Raw genomic sequence first — 20565 nt, forward strand, 5'->3', positions numbered from 1 at the left:
AAGAGTTAGCATGTGATTTCAGAGGTCAAGATGGGAGGGAGAAACACACATCTCTTTCTGGTTCTATGCACAGATTAGATGCTACCCACTCATGCTGGCTGATGGGCATGTCCACAGCAGCAGACAGAAATTGTAAGCAATGGAATGGGGTGGGGTTTGGGAGAGAGGGAGAGGCAGGCAAAAGACAAGTAGGAGAAAAGTTGACAAGGGAGGAGTTCTGAAGGAGGAAAAGTAGAGAACAAAAAGTGCAAGTATATGAGAGTAGAGCTAATAAGAAATCCCTTATTTTCACTTTTACTAGTTGTAGGTTCAAATACTCATCTTCTGCTAAGGGGATTATTGGGAATCCTGAATAAACCATCCTCCATCTATCCATCCATTTATCCATCCATTCATCCATCCATCAATTCACTCACTCACTCACTGCACAGATACTTTTAAGTACGTAATATGTGCCTGGCTGGGTACGGGACACCAACTGATCCCATGTTTTATAAAACATGGTTTCAGACTTCAAAGAATGGGAAAGGAAAATACATGAACTGATCATTTCAATACAATGAGATAATTGCTATAATATATTATATATAAAACCTAACGAAGGCAATATTAGAAGGAACAGTGTTACGAGGATTTATTTGAGAGCTATATTAATGGAGCGAAAAAGTAGACTTCAAGTTGGATCTAGGATGACTGTCAGTTTCTGGCTTGGTGTCTGGATGAGTTGCAGTATCACTGGCTCATCAGGATTGCTGAAGGCTGAGCAGGGTTGGGGGGTAATGGCACACATTTAGTAGTGATAGATCCCAGAGTCTTGGCAGAGTGGGGAAAATGGTTATATGGACAGCACATGCATCCTAAGAAGGGTGCTGCTCTATCTTCCTAGCTGCTAAAACAAATACCATACAATGGGTTGGCTTACACAACAGAAATCTACTGGCTCACAGTTTTTCGGCTAGGACAAAATTGACACATCACCAAGGCAGTGATTTCTCCCCAAAGTGTGTGGCATTCTAGGGCTGGCTGCTGGTGATCGCTGGTCCCTGGCTTTTCCATCACCTTGCATCTTTTCCTTTCTCTTCCGGGTTCTGTTGACATCCAACTCCTGGCTACTGGTGGTGGCTACTCCCTGTCTGAATTACATTCTGTGAAGGACTCCAGTAATCCAGATTAAAGCCCAATCTGATTCAGTGCGGACGCACCTCAACTGAAGTAACACGTTCAAGAGATCCTATTTACAACTGGTCCACACCCACCAAGACCAAGAGCATGTCTAAACTGGAGTACACAATTCAATCCAACACAGTGGACAAGCTCTATTTCAGAAGGACATTATTTTTAATAATAACTATTAATATTTATTGAATGCCAGGTACTCGTGTGTGTTCTCTCCTCACTGCTCACAACAACACTCCATGATCCCAATGGGAAATGTGAGGCTTAGAGGACATAAATTCCTCACCAAGTTTTATGGATTGAATTGTATCCCTAATAAGACCTGCTCAAGTGCTCACCCCAGTCCCATGAATGTGATCCTATATGGAAATAGGGTCTTTGACGATATTATTGGTTTAAGATGAAGCCAAACTGAATTAGAGTGGCCCTAATCTAAGATGACTAGTGTTCTTATAAGAAGAGAAAATTTGGACAAAGATAGAGAGAGAGGACAGTCATGTGACAGAGGCAGAGATTGAGTTATGCCACAAGCCAAATGCTGACTTTGACGTGGACTAGGAGCTGGCTTAAGGGATAGGGCACAATGGACCAGATAACACCTTTCCATGGGAATAGAATCATAGCTGCCATTGGATATACATGTGAGTTTTGAAAGTTTACAAATTTAGAAAATAGAAATTAAGTCTTAGGAGAAAACCTTGGACCAAGCGTGAGCAAATGTCCTGGTCGCACATTCAGCGGCAGGGCTGCAGGAGCACCCATTGTGGTGAAGTTGCACGTTCCAGGTCCTCTCCATGCACAAAATCGTTTCTTCCTTCTGTACCCCAGCAAGCCATCTCCTCCTCCTTCCCCTCACCTTCTCCACTCCAGATCCAACTGCTTTCCTTCTACCCAGATCTCTCCTCTCAGCCAGGAAATGAGCATGTGACATTCACTCACAGGGGATGCTTGGGATGGAAGGGGTTACCTCGTTGTAGGGTCTACGAGAAAGGAAGGGGTGTTGTCACTGTGATTTAAGAGAGCAGAGGCTTTCTGAAGAACACCCCTCTCTTAGGATCCCAAGCCTCTAGGCACCCTCAAGGACAAACCATAAAGGATTCAAAGGAACTATGATCAAACCACAATCCTCTCCCCACCAAGGCAAACAACGTCACTCCCCCGCCTTTTCTAAGCTAATCTTTGAAGCAAAAAAGGATAAATGTTATGAAAAGGTCGCCATGATTTGAAGAAATGCCCGGTGCTTTCCCTTCAGCCATTCCTTGGCCTCCCCACCCAAGCTCCTCCAGGAAGCCCTCCTGAGGGGCAGCTCTGCTTCAACGTGAGGGTTTGGTGCCCGAGTCACTGTGGGAGGGCTGCTTGCACACTGGCAAAGCCTCCAGCCATCAGTCCTCAGGGACTTGTGTTTACAGATCCTGCACCTTCCATTCTGCAGGGCAGGAGGGCACCTTCCCTCTGCTCGATTGTTCATTGGCGCCAAGAACTGACTTCATTGCACCAAGAATCCGAGTGGCCACAGAGGAGCAGCTGGACTTTCTTTGGTTGTCTTGGAACCTCTTCTGGGTCTGCATGAAGCAAGCCAGCCTGCTCTCTGATCAAGTACCTTGAGCAGAGTCTTTTACACAAGTCAGGAACACAGAGAGGTGGTCTCTGATGCAACAAAACCCACTATTCCAGGGGTCATTCCTTTTCCTGGCTCTTCTTCAGCACATGCTCCTTCAGGAAACTGGTTTGGTCTTTTCCTTGGTTCTTCACCTAATGCCCTGATCACCCTACCCCCTGCCCCTTGGAGACATGTGAACACTGCAAGGTGGCCAGTTGTGTTCTCCAAATATCTCTTGGAAAGTCAAGTTGCTCTTATGGCCCTCCGGATACTTCAATTGTTTGTGCATAAAACTCACCCAAGAGAGGCCCTTTTTATTTTGCAACTGGTATATTCATTATTAAATAATTCTTGGAGAGACACAGGCCACTGGTTTTCTGCAATTTGCATCACCACACTTAAACGTATGTTGAAAGCTGAGTTTTTGGATCTTCTTGTTTTAGAATTATATTAATATTTCTGTGACCTTTACTAGATGGCAGTTGAGACATATTCTTTTAAATAGCGAAGCCAAGAAAACCAGAAACCTAAAATGCACATTTCTGACCCTGGTCTGATGAGCAAATTTGGAGATGAGTCTTTCTCCAAAGGAAAGAGAAAATCAGGGAGACCTGGTAAGTTCAAGTGGAATCATGACATATATTTATTCCAGTATTTTGCAGATGTGAATTTAGATGCATCTTCCAATGCAAAGTAGCACTCAATACACTTTTAAATTACATAATATGTCATATGTCATTTACTTGGGTTTTTAAAGGATAGCACAATTAGTTGGTATTTGGAGGGCAAAACAGAAGGTAGGAGGAAGAAGGCATCTCAGAGTTCAGAGAGCTTAGCTGCAGCCATACCCCACAGCCCTGAGCACCCTTGCTTGCTTGTCAGGCTGAATACATCTCCCTTTCCACCAAGGGGTATTTGTGGCAGCCAGCGCCTTGAAGAGCTAAACTTGCTGCCAATACCTGGCTTTGATCCAGGACCAATAACCTGCTCCCTGGAAGGACTGGCTGGTTTGGGGGCACCAAAGTGCAGAAGCTGACTCTTCTGTGATGACCCACATGGCAGAACGTGGCTTAGCTTAGGGTTGACGTTACCTCCTCACCAGCTTCTGAGACCACATGGAAGGCCCTACCACCCTCCCTCAGGGCCAGCCAGGAGCAGAGGGCCAAGATTTTCTTTAGGCAGCAGGCTGGGTTCTCTCCAATAGCATATAAAAAGGCAATTATAGTTTTAGTTTATTTAGTTTTAATTTTTGAACACGACATCCACCATTTCTCACATTGGTCTTAAAACCATCTTGGTACAGGTCCCACAGAATGTCTACCTTGAAACAACATAACTTCCTAGCCAACCCCTCCAAGAAGACTTCGCATTTGTCCTCTTAGATAAGGAATTGAGTATAGAGGGGTCATTCCTAGCTGTTAACTACTGGGGAATAGTTACCCCGCAGACTGATCTGGGTTTTGGAATGCGAATCTGCAGGCATTCTTTCTTAGCAGGAATGTAGACAACACAGTCAGTATTCCGATAACCCTCAGCCTGTCTGACTGGGTTTCTCCTTGATGTCTGCTTTGCCGAAAACACTTCCCACCTGGGATGGAGGCGTGCCGTGCAATCCTGAATGGGAACCCCAGGCACAGCATCCAGCCACTGGTGGCCTTCCCGAGGGCAGACAGCCCTCCATCCACTGCCCAGAGCCCTGTGATCTTCCCCATCCTGGGCAGACCCCCTTGATTCCCCTGTCGCCTCCCGCCCCCACGTGCATACACCCTTCTGGGCACAGGAAGGGGACTGCATGCTGCTCCACCGTCCGCTCCTCTTCCAGGCCCCTTCCCCACCCAGACACCTCTTCCTGCCTTCCCCCCAGCCCCGCTGCAGCGGCTCACTTTATCTCACATCTTGCGGCTCTGCCCACAGAAGATACTATAAAAACGGTCTACCAGCCCTGGAAAAAATAGACTTATGCCAAACACTTTGTAGTGCCTTGTTTCCAAAATGTGAATGCAACAAAGTAAAGCTGTTTTTGTCTACAATTTATGAACCAGACCCGGTGGGGTTGGCACTGGCATCCCACTCTGGGCAACCAGAGATGTCTAGTGTGGCACCTGGGAAGTCAGTCTCATTCCTGTACACCTGTAATCAGTAGCTAAATGAATAGGTCTGGAGTGGCTTCCCAATGGTGATTTTCACCAGTTTCTGAGGAATCTACATTTTCACCAGTTTCTGAGGAATCTACATTCATAGAGGGTGAAATGGGAATTGCTTTATCTTGTAGAATATTCAAAACCATGCATAATAAACACACACACACACACACACACACACACACACGCAATCATGTGCATCAAATATAACCCTTGTGTTGTTTCTGAATTCCATTTGGATAGAATGCATGCACATTTCTTGTGATACAAAGTCAGAAGAAAGCACTGAGAACCATGGCACCCAGCCCCAGATTCTTGCATTTTCATGCAGGTTTTTTTTGCAAATTACTGAGCACATACTATATGTCCAGCACCCTCTGGATTAGCAGTTGTTTATTCCCCAAACCCAATATAATTGAGTAACTCATTTTCAGAAAGAGCATTAATTTAGATAGGCCAAGGTCTTCCCAAAGATTTATCAGTAGCTTCATTGAATTATCCCTTAAGCATATTTGCACACATGTGCACCTTGAAGTGCATATATCTTATACCAGGGTACAATATTTTTATTTTTTAAAATGTGGTGTGGTTTATTTTTATGAAAATTGCTCAATTTACTAAAGATTTATCTCATGTATTTGTCTGGGTGGAGAGATCATGCGTGTTGATGTTCCTTGTAAACCTCCTTGGCATGATTGCTGCTCAATGACTCTATATTGATTACCTCCTATTTACTCATTGACTTAAATATTGTGGGTTGCCCCCATGAATACATGACATGCAGGAATCTAGTACGTTGTGTTCCCAGTGCATTTGTTGAACAAATGAACATGCATCAGAAATGTGTAAATCACCTTCATGTGTCTTCTCAGGTAGTGAGATCATCAGAGAACATTAGAGAACATGAGGGTCATCTTTATTACTATGCTTATAATGATAACCATCACAGTATTTATTAAGTTATTATCAGGTGAATGTTATTTCACTAACAGGAAGTTGTGGCTCAGCACGGTGAAGTAGCTTGCCTGGAGAGTATGGGAGCCAGGGTTGGACTTAATTGAGACAAATTCTGAAACCCAGGCTTGTAACCTCTATGTTGCCCTGCCTCCCCTAGTATTATCTGACCAGTGATGACGAAACAGTGCTTTTAAGTAGATACATTAAAAAAAAATCAATCCTGATAGTGTATTTTTCAGGCAAACATGCCTGTTCCTTATTTAATTACAGTTATTTTATTTTGTTTTCCTTCTTTGCCTTTTATATTTAACCACTGATAGACCAAAATGCAGAGCTTTGTAATTTCCAGAGATTAAATAATCCAGTCTACCTTGAGCTAAACAGAGCAAATGGATCTAATTTAGAATTCTCATTTATTTGGAAATAATTCTGGATTGTGAGGGGGTTGGTAACCCTGTCACTGGGTAATTCCTGCCTCACTCACCGACCCGTGCTTTAGCCTGCACTAGGAGGGCTGGACGTTGCTCACTGTGAAGGCTTTTAGGAAAGTTCTTTCTACAAGGGTCCAAGTTGTTTTCTTCCTTAAGCCAGTGTTCCATTTTGTGCATGAAACGCCAATGGGAAACATTTTAAAATTTAATGTAATCTGTATCCTATCAACTTTCCCCAAGGACTTGAGGTACCTCATAAGACTAAAGGATTCAAAATAGAAATAGAAAAATCTAAAACCATGTAGGATAGGGACAAGGGAAGCAGTTATATCAACCAGAAAGCAGTGGTTTTCAGACTTTAATGTACATCAGAATGACTCAAAAGGCTTAGTAAAACATCAATTTTGAATATGGAGTCCTGGCCAAAGTTTGTTAGAGTCTTTAAGTTAATATATTGATTCAACTCAGCGTTGAGCTTCCTGGCAGGCAGGAAAAAGGAAGCACATTTTCCTGTGAAATTTTACCCTTGTATATATTATAGAAGAGCAAATTTTAGAAATGATTGAGGTGGACAGTTTATGTAATTCTTATACTCAGATAACAGTTCTTTAGGAAGGATGTTTTCCTGGTGTTAAGTTCTTTAAAAGGAATTTTTTGGATAATTTCTTATATAAGGAACTGAGAAAAGCCCTAAGGAGGTTACATTTTTATAACTTCTTAAACTTTCTTGATTTAAAGAAATACATGCCCATTGTGATAACAGTGTAAAAAGTACAATCACCTGTAATCCCAAAATTAATAAATATTAACATTATCATATACATATATATAAAATTAAAATACATACTACTGTAAAATCTCCTGTACTTACCAATATTTCATGCATAGCTCTCCATGAAAATAAATAGAGAGGTATCTTATTCTTTAAATGCATATATAGTATTTCAATATATTTGTGTACACAACTTATCAAATTTTCTCTTGATGGAAATTGTTTTTCCAAATTTCTCTCAATTAAACAAAATGCTGCACCTTTAACTTCCTTATACAAGCATATTTGCTCTCTTTTCTGATCATCTGCCTGACCAAAAAAAAAAAAAAAACGTTTTCTTTTACAGGTGAACTTGATAATCCTTTCTAACAATGCCTTCCACATCAGTTTTAATAAAACCACAAAGATTCTCTGTAAAGTCAGTGTTTGAATCACCTCTGGGGGCAAATAAAGGTGAGAACCAGACACTGTAGGGGAGATTTTGCTTTGGGGAGGAAGCAAGAAGCTAGTCCAAAGAGATGGAATGTTTTGGGTGTTCCTTTTTACTTTTATTTTTACTTTTATTTTTTAGGAATAAGGAAAATGTTCAAAAGTTGGTTTTAGTGATGAATGCACAACGACATGATGGTACTGTGAGCAGTTGATTATTCGCTGTGAATGACTGTAGGGTATGTGGAAAAATAAAGAGAAGCAGGTATGTTGGCTTATGGAGCAACAAAATAATCTAAGACCACAATTTAGAGCTTGAAAAGGCAAACCATATCTCCTAGATTATCCTCCTTGATTACTGTGTTTTCCAGCTGGGCTTCTGACCACAGAGGCCCAAAGAAGGCAACTTACACTCTTGGGAGCCCTGGTAACCCCAGGCTGACCTTGGATACTAGGCATGTGGGGAGCAGGGTTTGCATTTTATCTTCAAAGGTGAGAAGTCTGATTAAGTTAAAGGGCAAAGGAAGAGTCACCCTCTCTCTTCTCTAGAATGTGGCCCAGGTATGCTACAAGTAAAGCTATTATTCCCTTCTGGAAGTGGCTTTGGAGTGTTCAGGTGCACAGATGGGAGACCAGAAACCTGTACTGTAGACCATGGGAAGAATTATCTCAGCCTGCAAGAAATGTCAAGAGCGTGTGTGACTGATGACCTGCCATAGAAGGGCCCAGAATGATGAGTAGGGGCTTCAGATTCTGAGCAGAAACACCTCCTGACAAAGTGGGGTGTTTACCAGACAACGTACTCTCAGGTAACTAAATGAGTCTACCTCCTGGGTGGTGTTAATACTCTCCATTTGTGTTTTGGGTGAAAGTCTTCCAGAGACAAAGATTTTTATTTTGGTCTGACTTTTAATAGAATTGCTCTTTCTGAATATAATTAGACAAGGAGATCAGGTTGAGGTGAAGTCATTCCTTTTCCTCTGGGGCACGTCAGGTGCTCAGGACAGATGGATGGCTGCTTGTCTTCCTGTTTGTCACCGCTGGAAGGCAGGTCCATAGAGCAAAGCACAGACATGGTCTCAATATTCAATTTCAAAATCTATGTAGTTGTCAACCAAAGTGATTTCAAGACAAAATAGTTGGTCTTCCCTATCTGTTTTGTAAGCAGGGCCAAATCACCCCCAGCAGAAGTTAAGCATTTGCTTGGTGTTCCGTGGGATAACCCTCTTATTCCGAATTTCTTGGGAGAAAGAGAAGCCAGGTAAAACCCAAAGAAAGGCTGCCAAAAAATGTCTAGAATCACAGGGAGCTTGTTTCTGTTCTATTTTGTTCTGTTTAGTTTTTGGATAAGTCTTTGAACGTTATCCAATCTGTGGAAAAAATGGATGTGTGTGAGAATGGAGGTTCTACATCTAAATCCAGGAACTCTGGATACTAGTGCTTATCACTTGGTCATGTGACTTAGATACATACTTCTCTTCTCCTAACCTCAGTCTATCTTTGTGTAAAATAGTAAGATAATGTAAAAATACCTGATACCTGAATTCATTATAGGGTTACAGGATCAAATGTGCTAAGGTTTATGAATGTAATTTGTAAACGATAAAAAAAGCTCTGTAAATATGTTTATGCACCCATGACTACACTTTATGTGTATACATATTGTGCATATACAAATGTAAATATGCTCTGTGTGTACATATTTATGTGTATACAATTGTAAACATATTTGGGAAGGTGGAAGTTTCTCCCACAGCCTGTATCCATGGTTCAGCGTGCTGGTGTTCTGTTTGGTTGTGGCCCAATCATGCCACCCTCTTTACGTTTTGTCCCATCTGCACCTTCGATATCATCCTATGTGATGTCGTCCCTTAGGTGGAAAGAATAATGCAGCTCTCAGCGAGAGCCTAAGTCACTTTCTCTCTCAAGTTCTCAGTTTTCCCATTGAGAAAATAGGAATTGTTGATTAGCTAATCTCTGCAGTCCCTTTCTGTTCCAGCTTTCTATGACCTATACCCTACAATTATAATCCCTGTATTAACTTGGCCAAGACACAAAACAAATATGTAGAACTGGTGTTCCAACCCTTCAGAGAAATTTTGTAAAATCAACCTCCTGTGGCTGGTGGCTTTTAGAAAGTCTCAGCTGCCAGCATGGAAGGGGGTATTCCAGGGCTCAGAAGACAGATCACCTTAGGGCTCAGCAGACAGGCCGAGGGTGGGGTCTACAACACTCTGCCTTCAGTGGAAAAGAGCATCTGGGTTTCACCCAACTCATGCAGACACACAGGAACGTGCCTGGGCCCTTTATTTCCCCATCCTGCGAGCACATTTGCTGGGTATTTAGCAACACCTCCCCTGAGACTGAGGTCCTCCAGGTCTCTCTTAGCCGGACAGATGCTTTAGTAGCCTACGGTTTCCTTTTCCTTCTTGTTGAAGGGGTTGTAGGGTTTGACAGTTGTAACCATTCGAGACAGAGGTGCCTGGTGACGGAAGAGGTCAAATTCTGCATCTTTCCGTAAGACGCTGTAGCAGAAAAGGGGGAGAAGCAAACAAACAAACAAACAAAAATACATTAAATAAAGATGAAAACACATAACCTCATCTACTTTGCAACTAATGATAAATGTGCTGTGAGAGAAATGGGAGGTCCTTGTGTGCGGTCCTCATCTTTTATCATTCAGTTTCATTTACTGAAGACTTCCTATGTGTCCAGAATGACATTAGGTGCTGAGAATACAGAAAATACAGCCAAATGGATGTGTACATGGGTGTGTACACAGGCAGCTGAATAATCCTAGAGGAATCCCATAGAAAGACTCTCTGATAGATGTGAATCTAGGGTGCCAGGGAGCTCAGAGGATGCACTGACCCCCTCAATGGGTGGAGAAAGGGCATCTGCCTTGGGCTATGTCATGTAGGAGGGAAAAGGGAAAAGTGGTGATGTGCATGAAGAATTCAGGAGAGAGAGGGCACAGAGCATCTGAGGGGAAGACAAATGGGTGAGAGCAGAGCAAGGAGGGCTGGGATGCAGCCTCAGGAGAGGCTCTGGGCTGGCCTGAGGCGTCTGAGTGTTATCCCCCAGGCAACGGGGAGCTTCCAACCAGCTTAAGGCCAGCTCCCACAGTTTTCGTAACCTCGCTTTGTCTTAGTTTGCTCATCTATCAAGTGGGAATAGATTTGCCCAACTAAATTTGCTCTGAGAATTAAAGAAAATAACAGTGAAGATGTAGAATACTATGCAAACGATGTTTCATCACCTTGGGTTACCAGCATTCTCACACACATCATGCCAGCTGTCGAGAGCCACCCCCACCAGCCCACGACGTGTAATTGTTTTGCTGTAAGTTGGAATCCCACACACAATGTGATGCTTTTATGTGGCAGCAAGTTACAAAGCTACGTGTGTGAAATTAATTCCCGCACAGCAACCAAATGTAAAAGAGTTTTATTTTTATGCAGGGATTACCACAAAGTAATTTTTTTTTTTTTTGCTTTTTCTTTTATTTTCCTGCTTTTTTATGCTCTGGCAAATGGCCGTTACAGTGAGATCTGAAGCTTCCTGTAAAGGTGAGAGGAAATAAGCAAGAAACACTGGATTCTAATGGAAATATCAGTTGGGAGAAAGAGACTTGAATGCACCTTCTCTCATTCATGAATTTGAAGGTTTGAAAAAATCCTGTCTTATCCACTTCCTGCACCTTGCTATCTCTTCACTTGGGATCTCTTCCAATAATCTCTTTCCAATCTATTCTGCACCCATCTTTGCAGTCCTTCACTCCTCTGCTCAAACTGTACTATGGGGACCACATGGCTCTCAACCCCTTTGGTTTAATCTATGTAACCCAAACCCCCATTTGCAGCCCTGTTGTCCACAAGAATCCACTGTGAATACAACCGCCACACCCTCTGGATGAAGGGATGCCAATGGTTCCTTCTCTCCTTTTTGCTCTGTCAGTCTATGATCTGGCAAGCAGGAGCACTTTCACTTGATTGGTGGTGTCAGAATTCAAATTGCAAGAAGTTATGGAGAGAGTGGGCTGAGAGGAAGTGGAGACAGTGAAAGGAGAGTGGCTTTTTGCTTTTTAAAGAAGTTTAGAAGTGAAAGGAAGGAGAGACCCGGGATGGTAACTCAGAGGGGAACACATTGGCTTGGTACAAAAGGGAGACTGGACTGGGTCTCTCCAGAAGCAGCAGACCAACTGGAAGAGGCAGGAATGTGGCATGGCAAGTAGGTAGGGAGCAGGGTCAAACAGCTGAAACAGCTCAGGTGGAGGATTAACCTTTTCAAAACAGTGAGAGTGTGCCTTCCTTGGAGGAAAGGAAGAAAGGTAGTGATGGAAGTAGAGATGGTGATGTGGTGAGGAGGCAGCCACGGTAACAGGGAAATAAGATCACCCTGAGACATCTTGAGCAACCCGGCAAGCAGAAGGCGAGAACTTCTGTTGAGGCACATCTCAGGGACAGGATGGGATTGGCAGCTTAGGTAGGCCAGAAAAATTTGGATACTGCCATCATGGGGAATAGTGTGGGTGTGTAATAAGAAGATTATGAATTACAAAAGAGAAGGGAGGGTACAATTGAGCCAATCTTCAGGAGTTCCCAGGGGATGCCCGGGGGTAGACAGCTTCTTAGAAATAAGAGGAACAAATGCATCATCTCTGATGGGCACATTCAGGAGGAAGTTAGCTCACTGAGTTATGGTGATCATCAGAGAGAGACCTACACTCACACTTTCACTGGGAAATTTTAGCAAAAGTAACATTACATATAGGGTCACAAAAGGTCAGAGAAGATACTTGATCATGAAGAACCCTGAATGCCTAAAAGGAGCAAGTTTCTTTCTTCTGTGTGCAGAAGGACCAGGCTAAATGCAGACCCCAGGCCTTCCTGCTTAGAGGGCTTCACACTCATGTTAGCAGTTAGCCCAGATTTTTGGTTTTCTTTTGTTTTTAATTGAACCCCCTATGTGTGCATTCTCATTCTGAGAATCACCACCTGTCAGGAGCTACTGTTCCAGCTTAATGTAAAGGTGGATTTCTAAAGCCCAACACCAGCCCACGTCTTAGTTACAGGGTGACATTCCGGTTGCATGTCTCCAGAGCCTTAGGTCACTCTGAGGAGAAGACTCCAGAGAAGCCATTTCAGAGGGCACTGTGTGATTAATTTTGGTTCCAGCTTGGGGCAGGGGATGACAGATGTGTGTCTGAGATGAGATCTCTCAATTCAGTAATTGGCCTAAATGAATTTCCTGCCGAAAGACTCAAGTTCTTTCTCCAGTAGTAGCAGTAGGTGATGGTTTTATAGTTAGGAAATAAAGATTTCTCTCAAAGGTAGTAGGGACGTTTTAACTGCCTATTGCATAGCTGGATTATGTGGCTGTGAAAACAGGTTAAACCAACAGAATGTCAGGGAGTGGGATCCAGGCTGTTTGGCATGAGAAGATGGATTGTGAAAGAAAAAGAGGGATTTGAAAGATTTGCCATTTGTACTGACAAAGCATCTTTAAGTTGGATCCTTCTGTAATCGCTAGCCATCAATTCACAGAATGTTATCTCACCTCTTTTGGTAAAGCAGTCCTAAAATATGGATATAAGGATGCATTTAATTTTGAGATTGTTTATGTCCTTCACATGAAATAAAATACATTAATTGCCTAAACATCTATCAGTCCCGCTTTTGGAAGTGGATTTGTGACATTTGAAGATGTATCTTTAGAGAAAATTGACTGAATGCAAAATGCTGGCCTAGAAAATCAAAGACTTTCTTTAAAATTTTTTTCTCATCAGATGGCCTAGAACCTCTAGATAATCATCAAACTAAAACTTTAAATAAGGTAGTGAAGTTCTCCTCACATCCTCATCAGATACCTTTTCTTTCCTTTAATTAGCCCCTTTTGCCCTGAGAACTGGGGCATGCACAACTGGGGATGTGGAATCAATTAGAATTCTCTAGACAGCCTCATTCAGAAGGCTCCTGAGGAGTCACCCATTATTGCAGGAGGAGGGGTGCTGATTGGGGTGGGCTCCTTGGGGTGTGAAAACCCCACCTACTCACTGCAGGACCCTCAAATAGCTGTGAGATAAACTCCCACTCCTCCAAGAGTCAACACATGACTCACTTCCTCTGTGAAGTCTTCTTGGGTGTCCCCATGTAGATTCTTTTCCCATTTTACACATTGAGAGCTTGCGTAGGCCTCAGTTTCCTTGCCTCTAAAACGGGGATAATAATGGTATCCTCCTCACAAGATTACTTGGACAGTTAAATGGATACACAGAGGAGTCCCTGGCCTACAAGCAGCACTTGGTCAATGTAGGTGGTGGTGGTGATGATGATGATGATGCTTGTCACGTGTTCTACAGTCATTTGATTATTTCTTTTTCTTCACTAGACTGTGAGCTCCTTGAAAACAAGGTCTAGTTTTTGTGAATTACTGGAGCATGATAAAAATTTGTTGACTCAATGAAAGACATATAAATTAACAAGCAAATGTATGAGTGCCTGATGGAATAAACAGCTGGATGAACTGTGAACCGTGGCCCAAGAAGCCCACTCACAGCAGCTGTCCTTCGGAATATTCAAGAAATCCATCACAGCAGGGGCTGGAAGGTCACCTCCCCAGAAAGCCTTCCCTAACCACCAACCTAAACTAGAACCCTCCCAGGCACCCTCTACTAGATCACCTTGTCTTTTCTTCTTCCCAGCATGTATCACTCTCCAAAATTATTTTATTTTTTAAATTATTTAAGGACTTCTTTACTGTCTCTCACAATGGAACATAAGCTTCGATAGTTGGGACCTCTTTAACAGTGCCTGACCGAGAATGCACGTTAGGTAAATGTTTGATAAATGAAAGGAAGGAAGGAAGGTAGGATGGAAGGAAGGAAGGAAGGAAGGAAGGAAGGAAGGAAGGAAGGATTCTTTACCAAAATAATTTGATCTAGGAAAAAAAGGTATCCTTTGGAGTGAGAACTATCTCCCCACCCCTCCACCCACCATCCTACCTGGATGGTTTATTTTTTCTGTCCTGGACCAGCATCTAGACACAGTGAAGACCACATTTGCATCTTCAAAACTGTGTCATCTTATTTGTAAGGCCAAAGCTTCCACCCAACACTTTCAAATTTGAGTTATGATGAACAATAATGTGATGCTTCTTACCAGCAGCTTCAGATAAAGGAGACTTCAATAACCTTGCATCTAACTTATTCTATTTTCAATTTGCAAAAGTGGTGCTTAAAAGTATATGTCATTTTCAATAGAATGTTGTCTTTTATAAAAAAAAAAAAAATGAGGTGAGCATTCACAAGAAAAAAATATGTGTCTCATGTAAATATGTTCCATGCATCCAAGAAACGTGTTGCTCCTGATGATAGTACAGAAGGATTATATGCATGTAAAATTGTGAGTCCAGGAGGTAGGATGCTCTCCATCTAATAGTCTTGAATATCTCAACATGCTCCTTCCCACAATATCAATATTAACATTAATCTACATATGTTTTTTTTTTCAGTGCAATTTTGTATAAGATTCAAAAAGGAAAAAGAGTGAAGGCCCTAATAGAGTTCCTGCCTGTAGGAAAATGAGCTCTTCTCTCTTTTTTGGGCTTGACAACTCCATTTTTTTTTAAACAAAGTAAATGTACTCCTAGTATTTAATTGTTCTTTAATGGAATAACTATAATTATGATTTCCCCTCTAATGTATCCGAGCAAATTGAGTAATAGGACTCAGACTTACCCGTGCACTTCTGAATCTGGTGATGGGGTTGTTGATGGAATATTAGAATTTGCTGGGTGGGTGGATGTGAAATGAACCTTGCCAGTGTATCCTGGAATATTTGCAGTGCTAAAGTAAAGAGTTAAAATAGGGAAGAGAGGAGAAATTAAAATAATGATTTGTGAAATAGTCATGGTAACTAACACCCAGATATGAAAGACAGAAAGGGGGATCCAGTCTGATTTTTTTCCTGTATTAGGGCAGCAACTTGGTATGTTCAAACAGGAAAGAAAGCAGGCATGGGGCACAGTGATGCATAGATATTTAGATACAAGCTCTGTTCTGGGATTAAAGACACCTATTTTGAGTCCATGTTTTGCTATGATTTTAAATTTGCATATATTTTACATATGTGATTCATTCTCCAGATCTGTTTCAGCTTGGAGGGACCAGTTCTTTGCAAAGCAGCAGACCTATATCCCACACATCACTCTGTAACGCTAATTTCAGTATTAGCAAATGGAATTCTTACATTTGCAACTGTGTGTGTTTTATAAAATTTCTTTCTTATCACCATAAGTGTACTCTATGACTGATTTCAGATAATTTCCTAAAATTGCACACATTAAAAACAAATTGGATCAGGCATATTTGTTTTCTATTAGATTGCTGAGCTTAATTTCACTTACTCTTCTGCTTCCCCTTTCCTTTTCTCCACCAGAGAGGGGAAGGAGTGGGGGAAAGGAAAAACACTAAAATGAATGGGGAAGGTTTTTTAGCATGAATATAAACATCAGTGTATAAAAGAAAAACATTCAAAAGAAATATTTGAATAGGTGGTTCAGAGAAATGTTAAGTAAGTAAAGTTAATATTCATATCAAATTTTTATTCTACAGAATGCTTTCCATGGATTATTTCTGTTGATTGGTACAAGAATCCTGAGGTAGGAGAGGCTGAATTACAGGTTGAGGCCCTGGACAAGGGCCAGTCCTGTGTGCTGTTAGGACATGTTGCCTTCACCTCAAGGAGTTAAGGAAGAGAAAAGATTTAAACTATATTTCGAAGAGCAAGAACACACTATATACAAATAATGGGCCTCAGTCAAATAACAAAACATTTTTTTTTTCTGGAAGTCAGCTTGTAGTATCACTTCAGTGCTCCGGCCTTGGCTTGTGCCTGCTTTGGAAAGGGAAAGAGGAACACCGCCATTGTCAAGGTGCTGTCGGGCTGATGGTAAGGAAAGAGCCAGACAGCAGTTTGCAACTTCTACTCAGCTCAGTGGTTTGTGCTTCCCACCAGTGAGGCCTTCCTTTGAGCGCATGACATCCCTTTGGCATGGTTCCTTGTTCTAAATTGATGCACAGACAAAATGCAATGCAGCAGCAATTGATCCTCTGCCAAAGGCAAAGGGATGCTTCATCTTTGGATTTCTTGGTTATATCTACAACCTTTCCAACACACCTACTAAGCCAAAAAAAACCTTTTCCAGGAACCATTTGTCTTGTCTTCGGAGCGAGTTTTGAAATAAAGAGGTTAATGGAAGCTGTTCCTTCTTACAGTGTTAAGTGGAGAGGTATACAAAAGAGATAAGGGGGAGCGATAACATTGTGGACTCAGGATTAGGACTAAGGTTCAAGGCCCGTGACTCTGCTCACCTCTCATCAGCTCTCAGATCTGGACCACTGAATTAATCTCTTGTTACCTCATCTGCAAAGGGGATAATAACACCAACCTAAGGGACTGGGGTGGGGTGGGGAAGACAAAACATGTGACTGATCTAGTGGAATAAAGGTGGCCATTAACATTGCAATTTCTTGGTGTCCTTCCATGCATTGTCTATGTGTTGGTATCAGAAGGTTAGAGAAAAAAATACATCTGTTATCAGGCAGGGAGTTGCACTAACAGACCTCAAATGTCTCTTCCAGCTGTGTAGTTCTGTGTCTCCATAGGTGATGTCTTATTGACTTGGAAGCAATAAAATTGGGGCTATCCCAAAACTAAGATACTGAAGGGTAATTACACCAAGGGCAATGCCAGAATGGAAAACGGTGCAAATTAACGGATTTTGTAAGAGTAGGTAAATAAGGCAGCTAAAGCACAGGGGAAGCCCGCGCACTGGGAGCCAGGCTTCCGTTCTGATCCTGACTCTCCGCTTGATCAACTGTGAGATTTTATTCAAATGAAGGAAGCTCTCCAAGCCCCAGCTCAGTCAACTGCGGAATAAAGATCGCACTCACCTCATCAGGCAAATGTGAAAGCAGCTAGCACATCGTTAGCACTTAATAGGTGCTCAACTAGTTTTAGTTGACATTCAAGATTTAAAGACGTAAGGTATTGACAGGAGTTGTGTAAGTGAGAATGCGGTTTATCCAGCTCAGAGGCTGTAAAGCTGTTAAGAAGGTGGTTTCCAAACGCTATTGCACCTTGGAATTTCATGGGGATCTTTAAAAGGCTCTGATGCCTGGACCCCACCTTCCCAGACACTCTTGATTTCTTTGGTAATGGGGTGTGACCTGGGAATCTGGATGTTCAAAAGATCTCCAGATGATTCTACAGGGCAGAAAAGTTTGGAAACCTCTATTTTTGAGCTGCGTTTTCTTGGAGGGACCCAGGTGAGCGAAGCAAAGCTGCCACGTTCTCAGCAGGACCCTTCGGGTTTGCCTGGGATTTTCTTGAAGAAATGTAGCTGCAAGTTAGAGAAGCAACAAATGGAGCAAAATTACAGATGTATATGTCTCTCCCCCAAGCATTCATTAAAGCTTCCATGCATGTTACAGAGGAAATCCCCTTCATCTGTGTGGGTGGTTTTTTCCACTGCCTCAAAACACCTGCAGAGTTAAAGTGCCTCTAAAATCATCTTCTTCCATTAGAGCAGCGAACGAGTCAGGGAGAGGGATGCAAGTGATTTGTTCATCATATAAAGGGCTTGATTGATATAAAATATCATACAGCTCTGTGTGCCCCACGCCATATAGGTTGTGGATGTTAAATGGTGTATGTTATGTTATGTCATGTTATGTTATGTTATGTTATGTTGTTATGTTATGTTATGTTATGCTGTTGTATTGTATAGTAATGTATTTTATTTCATTTCATTATATTTTATTGTATTAGTCATATCTAATAATAAGATACAATGAAACAGAATGGATAAAAATTAACTGCTTAGCCTTGAGAAATAAATTCGGTTGCATAATAAACTACCAAATATTTGGGGAAAGAAAAGTCCTCACTGTGCTGCCACTAAATCTATTCCATTTAACCCATATGCAGAGACATTGCAAAGGGACTTTTGCCATCATAAATGCAACATATTGACTGTACATTGAAAAGAGAATAATATTCTCTGATGTACTCTTTCCAGACCTGCTGCTGATACTTGATAACATTGGAGGAAATAAAGCTAGTAAAAATACTGGAGCGCACAGGCTTTGAAATGGGTTTCCAGATTAGTTACACTTTAAAAGACTCTCCCCTACCCCCTATTTGAGGAAAGCAGAGAAAAGGAACCAATTTAAAAATTAGAGAAGCCTTCATTTGTATCTTTTCTCCAAAGTTCCAGTCCTTTGAATACCTTCTTTTGTAGCTCTATTCCCAAGTAAGACTGGATTTTGTTCTCTAATGGGTAACTTTGAATAGCCTGTTGCCTAAATTTACAAGTCACTGGTTTTTCTCAATAAAGGATAATAAACTAGAAATAAATTTCAGGAAATAGGGATGTTTAGTAGATGAGTTAGAAAAAAAGTAGTGAAAAGAAGGTATGTAATTAAAAGCTAAATGAAAATAAAGAGAACATGGGAAAAACCATGTTAAATGGAAAATACATGCAGTGTATATGTGGATCAAAATTCAGCTATCCACATAATTTCTCTCTCTCTATTATAGGCATGACTAATATTTATTGACAGCATGCTATATTTCCAACATCCTTGTAAATGCTTTACATTTATTGATTTATTTAACTCTCACAATTACTCTGGGTGGTAGGTCCTATTATCAACCCCATTTTATAGATGAGGCATGTAAAACAGAAAATTTAAATAATGTGTCCACAGCCAACGGAGCTAGTGAATGGTACAACTGGGTCCAAACTCAGGCAATCTAGCTGTAGGATTCACATCCCACTTTTAGGTTTTAAAGGTGAGATTACTTTGGAAGGACCATTTGCATTGCTGGGAAACCCCTATGTGCTCTTACATGTGTACACTTCTAGCTTAGCCAGGAGCGTCTTCCTAGTTCAGAGTCAACGGCTTTTATTCTGGCTGTCTTTGCAGAACATGGCTGTCAGTGCAAGTTCAAGGCAATCTGACAATCTTTTATGGAGGGCTATTTTGCATCAAGTCCAGTGCGAGTCAGAAGTCAAGCAGGCCTGGTTCCTGAGTTTTCACATTAAGTGTGTAAATTTTACAAATGCACATCTAGAGATTGAACCACCCCAAATGGGGCAAAGACCACAGATGCAAAGGAAGAGAGGGGGAGCTTGAGATGGACTGGATGCAAAAAGAGCCTGTGGGGTCAGGGCGGTTGGCAGTGCCATCTGGGGCTGGCTTTCCTCTGCTGTGTGAGCGAAAACATGGAGTTTATATCGTCTGAGCCTCAGTTTCCTTATCCAGGAATCAGGGTAATTGTGCCCCGCCTTGCAGGGTTTCGGGGGTGGAAGGTTGATGTTATGTAGCTAAAGAGCTGGGCTTAGTGCCTAGCCCACAGTAAGTGCAGAAGCAATGCAAGAAGGAATGGGATGGCAGCTAGAGGCATGGCAGGAGGGGAAATGCAGAGCCAGAAAGGGTCAAAGCTTGGTCTTCTGGGAGAATCAAGCCTAGAGCTCTGCGAGTGGAAGTTGAAGCTCCAGAGAACTCTGAGGATGGGAGACAGCTAGAGGGGGGAAACAGAAGTTCTTTGTGAGTTCTGAATTTGGACATACTGTTCAATGAGAAGGGTAAATAAGACTAGAATTGTTTTGTAATGACTTTTGGTCACAGGACTGTGTTTCTCTGAATGTAATAATGTGTCGTGGCCCCAAGGATGGTTCGGGAATTATAGTCTTTTATTATTATTATTATCTAGTGGTTACATTTTCTTCCTCCTGTGTTCTTAGAATCTTCAGCTCTTACATTTGGAAGAAGACATGGAAATAATATAACCCAAAGCTGTTATTTTTATATATGAGGCTGAAGCCTAAGGAACCACTGACTTGCCAAAGGCAAAAGTCATGTTGAGTGTGGCTTAAGAATAAGAGTTTACTTTGGGGGTGAGGCACCCCCCTCTATGGGCTTCTCTTAGCCACTCCTGAAATGAGTGATCTTGGGCTCCACACATCATTTACTCTGGCCTCAGGCTCCTC

General features: G+C 41.9%; 1 protein-coding gene across 1 annotated transcript in view; it reads right to left on the bottom strand.

Moving 5' to 3' along the window:
- Positions 1-9907: 9907 nt before the first annotated feature.
- The window catches only part of SPATA48 (spermatogenesis associated 48), a 76959-nt gene continuing 66301 nt past the window's right edge, over positions 9908-20565 (bottom strand). Inside the window, exons 8-9 of the mRNA XM_037837809.1 lie at positions 15245-15352; positions 9908-10031 (exon numbers count right to left, since the gene is read on the bottom strand). Of these exons, the coding sequence (XP_037693737.1) occupies positions 9908-10031; positions 15245-15352 (232 nt within the window). The remainder of the gene's footprint in view (positions 10032-15244; positions 15353-20565) is intronic.

This window comes from Choloepus didactylus, chromosome 5, assembly GCF_015220235.1.
Source record: "Choloepus didactylus isolate mChoDid1 chromosome 5, mChoDid1.pri, whole genome shotgun sequence".
Taxonomy (NCBI): domain Eukaryota; kingdom Metazoa; phylum Chordata; class Mammalia; order Pilosa; family Megalonychidae; genus Choloepus; species Choloepus didactylus.